General features: G+C 62.7%; 2 protein-coding genes across 3 annotated transcripts; both read right to left on the bottom strand.

Annotated features, from left to right (window-relative positions):
- Positions 1–202: 202 nt before the first annotated feature.
- LOC128821264 (uncharacterized) lies at positions 203–3,442 on the bottom strand. Its single transcript, XM_054002213.1, has 2 exons — positions 2,120–3,442; positions 203–1,796 (listed from the first exon to the last, which is right to left on the bottom strand). The coding sequence occupies exons 1-2, from the start codon at positions 2,132–2,134 to the stop codon at positions 843–845; spliced, it is 969 nt and encodes a 322-aa protein (XP_053858188.1). The 5' UTR covers positions 2,135–3,442; the 3' UTR covers positions 203–842.
- Positions 3,443–3,694: 252 nt separating this feature from the next.
- On the bottom strand, positions 3,695–6,010 carry LOC128821276 (uncharacterized). 2 transcript variants are annotated; one of them, XM_054002232.1, is made up of 2 exons: positions 5,764–6,010; positions 3,695–5,435 (listed from the first exon to the last, which is right to left on the bottom strand). In XM_054002232.1, exon 2 carries the CDS (start codon positions 5,382–5,384, stop codon positions 4,707–4,709), a length of 678 nt encoding a protein of 225 aa, XP_053858207.1. In that variant the 5' UTR covers positions 5,385–5,435; positions 5,764–6,010; the 3' UTR covers positions 3,695–4,706. The 2 variants fall into 2 exon arrangements, with proteins under 2 accessions (XP_053858207.1, XP_053858206.1); XM_054002231.1 differs by having other exon boundaries at positions 3,695–5,438.
- Between the last annotated feature and the right edge of the window lie 4,068 nt (positions 6,011–10,078).

Genomic DNA, 10,078 nt, shown 5'->3' on the forward strand with positions numbered 1-10,078 from the left:
ACGATGTCCTCAAGGGGTCCCTTTTTCCCCCCTCCTCACGCTCCCTTTGATGGCCCCGCCCCTTTCCCACGCCCCATCCCGTGCTCGCCAGGCCCCGCCCCTTTCCCACACCCTCATTCCTCACCTGCCCCAATCCCCGCCCCCTCCCTGCTCCACCGCTCCCCATTGGCCGCCCGAGAGGCCCCGCCCATGTGGGCGTGGCTAGAAGACGATCCGCGTTTATTGAAAGGCTCCGAGCAGCGGCGGCCCCGGGGGTGCAGCCAGCCCGGCCCCACCGGGGGGGCTCGGGGGGGGCGTTTCGGGGGGGTTCAATCAATGGGGAGGGCCCGGGGGGTGCCGAGGGGGGTCCTGGTGAGTGTGGGGGGGTCCCATGGATTGGGGGGTCCTGGTGATTGTGGGGTGGGGGGGGCTACATGGATGGGGGAGGGGAGGTGAGTGGGGGGCATGGACTGGGGGTGTCCCAGCGCTTTGGGGGGCTCGGTGAAGGGGGGGATGAATGTGTGGGGCCTGGTGCATGGGGTGGGGGGGACCCTAGTGATAGCGGGGGGAGACAAGACTGAGCCCCATGGGACCCCCCCCCGGTGCTGGGGATCCCCCTGTGCCCCCCTGGCGCTAGGGGTCCCCCCAGTCCTGGTGCTGTTCCCAGTGGGTCCCGTGGCTCTGGGGGGGTCAAATGGGAGGGGGCAGAACCCCCAAGATGGGTGGGGGGCACAAAGGGAGTCTGGGCCCGGTGCTCGGGGAGGGGGTCAATGCATGGGGGGCGTCCCAGTGCCCAGTGGCACCTGAGTGCCCACAAGTCACCCCGGTGACGTCACTGCCCCGATGACATCCCAGCGGTGACATCACTGTCCCTGCAGCAGCCTCGGGATGTCCTCGATGGCTTTTTGGCACCGCTCGGCCACCGCGCGGCTACTGGGGCCACCAGGGCCACCACGGCCACCATAGGGACTCAAGAGGAGGTCGTGGATGTCCCCAAGTGTCCCCAGCAGGTGACGTGTGAACAGGCGGGCGCTAGCCTCCCACAGCTGTTCAAACTCGGCCACTTCGGCCACTAAGTCCTCAGCAACATCAGGGGATGCCTCCTTTGTCCCCTCCAGATCGGCTTCGATGTCCCTGAGCCGCCACTGCAGCTCCCAGGTGAACTCGGTGGCTTCGTCACACGCAGCCACCAAGCGCTTCAGCGGCCCCAGGGCCGCCTCTGCCCACTGTCCCCTCCTGGTGGCCACTCTTGCCCAGCTGGTAGCCATCATGGCCTCTCCCACGGCCTCCTTGGTGGCTGCCGCCACCCGGGCCTCGTGCGTGGCCCCTGCCAAGGCCACCTCCTCCCTGTCCAGGGCCACCTCCTCCCTGTCCAGGGCCACCGGCAGCTGCCGGGCTGTGGCCACCAGGTTGTCCCCAGCTGTCCCCCAGCAGGTGGCCTTATCCCACAGGTCCCTGGCCCGGGCACTGCCTGTGGCGATGGCCACGTCCTTACAGGTGTAGTGGAGCCCGGTGGCCTCCTTGGTCAGCTCGATCCAGCTGTGCTCGAGTGTGGCCACCGACTCCCGACAGGTGCTGGCAGCAGCTCTCACATCGGCCCAGGTGGCCCCTGGGGTGGCCCCAAGGGAGGCCAGGGCCTGGACCAGGGAGGGGACACAGCGGTGGCCCAGGGTGGCCCGGAGGTGCCAGGTGAAGTTCCTCAGGGCCGTGTGCAGGGACTTTGGGGACACGCCCCGCCGCAAGCCCCTGTGTGGCCCGGTCACGGTGGCCACCACCTCGCCCAAGGTGGCCACCACAGCCACCAGTGGCTCCAGCAGCTGGGAAGGGGACAGAGGAGGTGGCGGGGACCTCGTGGCACTTGTAGCCTGCTGGGGTGGCTCCTGTCCCCTCCCAGTGTCCCCTTCGTCCACTCCCTGGAGGGCTCTGCTGTCCCTTCTGTCCCTTTGTCACCCCCTCGCTCTCCCTGCCCCCCTCTCTGTCCCCCCCTGTCACGCTCGGTCCCCTCCATCCCTCTGTCGCATCCCCCCTTCCTGCCACGCCCTCCTGTCCCCTTTGCGACCCCGTGTCCCCTCTGTCACCCCCCCGTGTCCCCTCCGTCCTCCCTGTTCCCTCCCGCCCCCGCGCGTCGGGATTGTCGCACCTTGCGGGGCTCCATGGCCGCTGGGGACACGGCGGGGACACCTTGGGGACGCTCCGGGGACACTCCGGGTCCGAACACGCCCCGGTGACAGTTGGGGACACTCCGGAACGCGGCGCGGCCGGAGAGAGGAACCAGGAAGAGTCGATGTCACCGGCCCGGCCCCGCCCCCCCGCGCCAGGGCGGCGCGGGCCCAGCCCAGGACACTGCGGGGACACGGGGACACCGGACAGGTGGCACCGGGGATACAGCAGTGCCACCAGTTCCATCCCGGTGTCACCAACCCAGTGCCACCAGTTCCATCCCACTGTCACCACCCCAGTGCCACCAGCCCAATGTCACCAACCCAGTCCCAGCCCAGTGTCCTAAGTCCCGTCCCAGTGCCACCACCCCATTGTCCCCATACCTATGTCACCATGTCAGTGCCACCCATGGCACCAGCCCAATGTACCCAGTTTCACCCCAGTCTCACCCACCCTGTCCCAGTATTCCCCACAGTGTCCCCTGTCCCTTCCTGATGTCCCCATCCCCGTGTCTCCTCCCGGTGTCCCCAGTCCTGTCCCACTATCCCCATCCCAGTGTCACCAGTGCCCTCCCACTGTCCCCAATTCCAGCCCAGTGCCACCAGTTCTATCCTACTGTCACAACCCTAGTGTCCCCAGGGCTGCCCCAGTGCCACCAGCCCAATGTGACCAGTTCCATCCCAGTGTCACCAACCCAGTGCCATCAGTTCTGTCCCACTGTCACCACCTGAGTGCCACCACCCCATTTTCCCCATACCAGTGTCACTACCCCAGTGTCACCAGTTTCACTCCAGTGTCCCGACCCCATTGTCACCATGCCAGTGTCACCAGCCCATTGTCCCCAGTTCAATCCCAGTGTCACCAGTTTCACCCCAGTGTCCCCCACCCTGTCCCAGTGTCACCAGTTCCATCCCAGTGTCTCCATCCCAGGGCAGTGAAAGGTGGGGCTCCATACTGGTCTGAACTGGTCTGTACTGGTTCCCTGCATCCCCTGCTGCCCATGCTGCTCTACACTGGTCCATACTGGTCTATACTGGTCTGGACTGGTCTATACTGGTCAGGGCAGTGGAAAGTCTCTCCCATGCTCCCATTCCTAACCCTTTCCAATTCCCGCCCCCTCCCCTCTGTGCCATTGCCCATTGGCCGCCCCGCGGGGCACCGCCCCCTGTGGGCGTGGCTAAAGATTGATCGGAGTTTGTTGAAAGGCCCCGGGAGGGTTCCGGGGGGTGGAGCCAGCCCGCCCCGGGGGGTGGAGCCAGACCGCCCCGGGGGTGGAGCCAGCCCGCCCCGGGGGGTGGAGCCAGCCCGGTGGGTGGAGCCAATCCGGCCCCAACGCCGGCCACGGGCTCGGGGGGGGGCTGAGGGGGGAAGGGCTGGGGGCGTTTCGGGGGGTTTCAATCAATGGGGGGGGGCCGGGGGTGCCGAGGGGGGAGCGTGGTGAGTGGGGGGGGCCTGGTGAGTGTGGGGGGGTCTCATGGATTGGGGGGTCCTGGTGATTGGGGGGTGGTGAGTGGGGGGTCCTGGCGCACTGGGGGGGGGTCCTGACTGGGGCGGTCCCAGCGCTTTGGGGGGTTGGTGAAGCGGGGGGCGGGGGTGTCCCTGGTGACACTGGGGGGGGAACAGGACTGAGCCCAAAGGGTCCCCCCGGTGCTGGCGACCCCCTGTGCCCCCCCAGAGCTCGGGGCCCCCCCCAGTCCCGGCGCTGTTCCAGGGGTGTCCTGTGGCTCCGGGGGGGTCAAAGGGGAGGGGGCGGAACCCCCGTGATGGGTGGGGGGCACAAAGGGGGGTCTGGGCCCGGTGCTCGGGGGGGGTTGGTGCACAAGGGGGGGCCCGGTCCCTGTCCTGGTGCGTGGTGAGGGGGGTCAATGCAGGGGGGGTCCCGGTGCTCGGTGATTTCGGGGGGGGGGTCTGGTGGTGCTGGTGACCAAGGAGAGGGAAGAGGAAACTTGAGGGTCCTGATGCCTGAGGGGGGGTCCTGAAGGGGGTCTCCGTGCACAAGGACAGTGAAATTTGGGGGTCCCAGTGCCCGGGAGGGGTCCCGGTGCTCGAGGGCCCCGGTGGGTGCCCAAGGGCAGTGTGTGACACAGAGAAGACCCCGGTGACACCAGGGACCCGCACACAGGGGGCCAGTCCTGGTGACACTCGGGAGGCTCTTGGTGGCACAACGACCCCCCCAATTTCTCTTGTACGAGGCCCCGGTGACACGAGGAGCTGGTGGCACACAAGGGGTTCTTGGTGACATGAGGCACTGGTGACACTCAAGTGTCCACAAGTCTCCCCAGTGACGTCACTGCCCCTATGACATCCCAGCGGTGACATCACTGTCCCTGCAGCAGCCTTGGAATGTCCTCAATGGCTTTTTGGCACCGCTCGGCCACCATGCGGCTACTGAGGCCACCAGGGCCACCACGGCCACCATAGGGACTCAAGAGGAGGTTGTGGATGTCCCCAAGTATCCCCAGCAGATGACGTGTGAACAGGTGGGCGCTGGCCTCCCACAGCCACCCAAACTCGGCCACTTCGGCCACCAAGGCTTCGGGGACATGGGGGGACGCCTCCTCTGTCCCCTACAGGGTGGCCTCGATGGCCCTGAGCCGCCACTGCAGCTCCTGGGGGAACGTGGTGGCTTCGTCACACGCAGCCACCAAGTGCTTCAGCGGCCCCAGGGCCACCTCCGCTTGCTGTCCCCTCCTGGTGGCCACCCTCGCCTGGCTCTTGGCCACCATGGCCTCTCTCATGGCCTGGGCGGCCGCCCGCTCCTCATTGGTGGCCGCTGCCACCCGGGCCTTGTGTGTGGCCCCTGCCAAGGCCACCTCCTCCCTGTCCGGGGCCATCGGCGGCTGCTGGGCCGCGGCCACCTGGTTGTCCCCGGCTGTCCTCTGGTGGGTGGCCTTGTCCTGCAGGTACCAGGCACGGTGGGTGGCGATGGCTGCGTGGGCTTTTGCAGCACTGGCCTCGGTGGTGGCCGCGTCCCTGCAGGCGCCGCGGAGCTCGGTGGCCTCCCTGGCCAGCCGGCCCCATCTGTGCCTGAGCGCCTCTGCCGACACCCGCCAGGCGCTGCCCGCGGCTCTCACATCGGCCCAGGTGCTCCCAGGGGTGACCCCGAGGGTGGCCAGGACCCGGCCCAGCGAGGTGACAGTGTGGCGGTTCAGGGTCCTCCGGAGGTGCCAGGTGAAACTCCTCAGGTCTGAGTGCAGGGACTCTGGGGACACGCCCCGCCGCACGCCCCTGTATGGCCTGGTCATGGTGGCCGCCACCTCACCCAGGGTGGCCACCACGGCCACCAGGGCTTCCAGCTGCTGGGAAGGGGACAGGGGAGGTGTCAGGGACCTCGTGGCACTTGTGGCCTCCTGGGGTGGCCCCTGTAGCCTTCCGGGGTCCCCTCTGTCCCCTCCATAGAGGGCTCTGCTGTCCCCTCTGTCCCTTTGTCAGCCCCTGGTCTCCTCTGCCATTCCCTGCTGTCCCCGTCCCGCCACCCTCGGTCTCCTCCATCCCTCTGTCACTCCCCCCCTTCCTGCCACGCCCTCCTGTCCCCTTTGCGACCCCGTGTCCCCTCCGTCACCCCCCCGTGTCCCCTCCGTCCTCCCTGTCCCCTCCCGTCCCCCCGCACCGGGATTGTCGCACCTTGCGGGGCTCCGTGGCCGCTGGGGACACGGCGGGGACCCCTTGGGGACACTCCGGGGAGCGAACACGGCCGGGTGACAAGCCCCTGTGACAAGCCCCTGTGACAAGCCCCTGTCCCAGCCGGGGTCACCGCTCGAGTAACGGCGCGCGGAAGGGACAGAGCGAGGTGACGTCACCGCCCCGCCCCCTCCACTGCGGGGCCACCTCGCAGGACACGGCCACCGCGCCAGGGCCAGCAGCAGGTGATTGTCCTCGGCCACCCCCAGGGCGGCGCGGGCCGAGTCCAGGGACACTGCGGGGACACGGGGACACCGCACAGGTGGCACCAGGGACACGTCAGTGCCACCCGTACAGTGGCACCAGTTCAATCCCAGTGTCCCTGTGCCACTGCCACCAGTCCTGTCCTGATGTCCCCAGTTCCATCCCAGTGCCACCCGTTCTGTCCCACTGTCACTACCCCAGTGTCCCCAGGGCTGTCCCAGTGCCACCAGCCCAGTGTCATCATTTCAGTGTCACCAACCCACTGCCACCAGTCCTCTCCCTCTGTCACCACCCAAGTGCCACCAGCCCAACCCAGTTCCAGCCCAGTGTCCCCAGTGCCACCAGCCCAGTGCTCCCAGTTCTAGCCCTGTGCCACAGCCCCATTGTCCCCATACCAATGTCACCAGCCCACTGCCACCAGTTCCAGCCCAGTGTCCCCAGTCCTGTCCCACTGTCACCAGCTGTATCCCAGTGTTCCCAGTTCCATCCCAGTGTCCCCAGTCCCATCCCAATGCCACCATCTCAGTGTCCCCAGTTCCATCCCAGTGTCCCGATTCCAGTGTCACCAATTGTGTCCCAGTGTCACCATTTCCACCCCAGAGCCATCAGCCCAGTGTCCCAGCCCCTTCCTGATGTCCCCATCCCAGTGTCCCCTCCCAGTGTCCCCAGTCCTGTCCCACTATCCCTGTCCTTGTGCCACCAGTCCCCTCCCAGTGCCACCAGTTCCATCCCAGTTCCACCAGCCCTGTGCCACCAATCCCCTCCCAGTGCCACCAGTTCCATCCCAGTTCCACCAGCCCAGTGCCACCAGGGTTGCCGTGGTGTCACCACCCCAGTGTGCCATCAGTTCTATCCCATTGTCACCAGTTCTATCCCACTGTCTCCAACCCAGTGCCACCAGTTCTAGTTTGGGGGATGCTGGAAGGGTTTGGGGGGTCCCAGGTGAGGTTTGGAGGTCTCAGGTGAGATTTCAGGGGTCCCAGGTGAGGTTTTGGGGGGCCCTAGGTGAGGTTTTGGGGGTCTCAGGTGAGGTTTCCAGGGATTTGGGGCTCCCCAGATGAGAATTCCCAAAGATTTGGGGTTTCCCAGGTGAAAACATGGGGCAGGGGCTCGGGCTGGGGCAGAGGGGCTTGGGCCTGGGGGCATTTTGGGGGGGTTCAATCAATGGGGGGTGCCTAGGGGGTGCCGAGGGGGAGGTGTGGTGAGTGGGGGGAGTCTCATGGATTTGATGCCTCAGGTTTTGGCTTTTGTGAAAAACGCCAATCACTTGGGTTTTAAAATTTTTAAAGTTTAATAATAATAAAATGCTTATAAAAATAGTAATACAATTAGAGTAATAAAAAATTAGAGTTAGGACAATTACAAGACAATAAAAAGCAAAGAATTACGGATGTCCGGATGCTCTCGGGCACTTAAGCCACGACAAGCACGCCTTGTGAACAAAGGAATAACCTTAAAAGCGATAGCCTGTTGCATATACAAAACACTTCATGATTATGCATATATTTTATTTAAAACAAGAAATTCATATGGTACTTGTCAAAAAGTTTCTGTTAATTCCCAGGCGCCTTTGAGTCTAAGTCAGGCTTGAAGAAGTTCGTTTCTGTTGATAAGGAAAGCCATAAATTCCTCTCCTCTGGAAAATTTAGGGGTTCCTGTAATTGTTATCCTTGTGCGAAGAATTCCTTGATTATCTCATCTCTTTCTTGAGCTAGTTAAAAAGTATCTTACATAGTATAGTTTCTATTTTAACATTGTGTTATAACCTAAAAATACATTCAACACACTACTTGAGAGAAATAATACAGCATAACTTTCCAACATTACACATATAATATTCATTGTAACTATTGCGTAAAGCCAATCATAAAATATGCATTTTTCACAGCTTTTCTGTTTTTCAGATTCTGTGCTGCTTTTCTCTCTGGGTCTGGGCTTCATATTAGGGGATAGTGAGCTCTGTTCACAGAGCAGGTAGACAAAACAATTCCTGCTCTAGCTGGGGACCCAAGGACAGATGATCCAAATCTCAGGCCCAAGAGCATAAACAACGTGGACTGAAGAGAGAAAACAAGAAGGATGGGACTTCATCATCTAAAGCTATAATTGGACAATTAACCCCAATATGCAAATGGACCAGAACCTCTAAAAGTGAGAGACCCCGTGACCAGTCGTCCATTTTGTGACCATTTTGGCTGATCTTGGGCGTAGCCCTGCTGGGCTTTTGTGCTGCCCAAGGTGGATCCATGGAGGCCTTTTAACAAATCCCTCCTTTATTCTTGAACTCTGTCTGGCCTCTCTTCTAGGTGAGCCTTCGCAAGGCACCAGCTCCTGGCGAGCACGAAGGGAGCCAAGGCACCTGGGCGAGCCCTGGAGCAGAGGCAGAGGAAGGTCCAGCTGCTGCCCCCCAGCCCCGCTGCAGTGCAGAGGGTGCCGGAGGCCAAGAAGCTCGGGAGCTGCGAGAGAGGCGTGAGTGGCTAAGGGGTGTTGTGTGTAGCAGGGGAGCGGGGTGGGAAGGGGTGTTTTGTGCTCGGGAATGCAGGCGCGGTGCGGGGCTGCGTGTGCCCCGCTGGCAGGAAGGGCGGGCGCTGTTCACAGCGCGGCTGGATTGCAGTGGCGCTGGTGGCGCGGGGCCAGCGGTGGTGGCGCGGGGGAGCGTTCTCGTGTCGCGGCTCCGGGGGTTGGGGTTCGAATGTCGCTCTCCCTCTCTCGCTGGTTCTTTTAATTTTTACTCATCACTGTTAAAATTTGGTGTGTATATTCTGCTGCGAGTGTTGTACTACTACTATCCCGAGAGACAGTCCCCTGGGATTAGTACTGAGAAACTGGGGAGCCCTTACCGGGGGGAGCCTTGTTTTTCAAATCCAAATTTATTAGACTCTCAAAAAAAAAAAACCGGCCGCGGTATGAACTAGAAGACAATCACGCGAGGCCCGAGTTTGGTAGTTTGGATAAGAGATTAATATCGAGTTTGATTTCCCGTACACGCCAGGATAAATACTCAGGGTACTCAGGCGAGGGAGAGTATGCGAGGCTCCTTATGGTGTCAGCATGTCAGCGGAGCCCAGCAGCACAGCAAAAGGAAGAGCATGCCTTAGTCTTACAGGGGAAAGGGGAGAAAGAAAAACAGGAGGAAGAAGATTAGATCGAGTTGCTGCGGGCCTGAGGGTGGGGTCTGTCGTGCCCGCGGCGGGCGCGGGCCCGGGCCGGGGCGCAGTCCCTCCGCCGCCACCGCCGACACGATCGGGGGGGCGGGAGGAGGCGCAGCTCAGACGGGGTCCCAGAAAGTGAAGGAGGAGAAAGGCGAGCCCGGGCAGGCAGGGATGCCGCTGCCCCCGCCCTCACTGCCGCCACCGCCCCCGCCCCAGGAGGAGGAGCCGGGGCCAGAGCCTTCTGCCGGGAGGGGAGGGGATGGATGGAGGGTACAGCCCGCGGCACCGCCCCGAGAGAAGGGGGCAGAGCCTTCTGCCGGGAGGGGAGGGGATGGATGGAGGGTACAGCCCGCGGCACCGCCCCGAGAGAAGGGGGCAGAGCCTTCTAGCGGGAGAGGGGCGGAGAGGGAACCTCCCCCGGGGAGGGAGGGGTCTCTCCGCTCTCAGGCCCGTGAGTTTCCATAGCAACCCTGAACGCCGGGGAGCGGCTCCGGGATGACGTCACCGATGACGCAGACGCGCAGCCCGGGTTAAAAGATTCAGCAAATCCTGCGTGGTGCTATCTAGGATCGGGGGTAGGCAAAATAGATCATATGGTCCAACAGAGTCAGCTGAATCAGAGAGCTCCTGCTCAAGTAGCTCCGAGGACGATGAAATTAATGAACTCATTGCAGCCTCGAGCAAGCGAAGGAGGGGAAAGATCGTGAGAAAAGCCATCAAGGAGTGTAGCCCCATTGCGAAACGTACTGAAACGATACGCGGAATAAATAAATAGACTCCATAACCTGGGGTAGTTATGAAGTGGGTATGTATGTCAGCGCCCGGCACAAGTGAGATAGCTCTCCAAAACTTGTGCCCCGAGCCTCAGTCTGACCCACACTTTTATTCTTAAAGACGTTCCA

This window comes from Vidua macroura, chromosome 37 (genome assembly GCF_024509145.1).
Source record: "Vidua macroura isolate BioBank_ID:100142 chromosome 37, ASM2450914v1, whole genome shotgun sequence".
Lineage (NCBI taxonomy): Eukaryota > Metazoa > Chordata > Aves > Passeriformes > Viduidae > Vidua > Vidua macroura.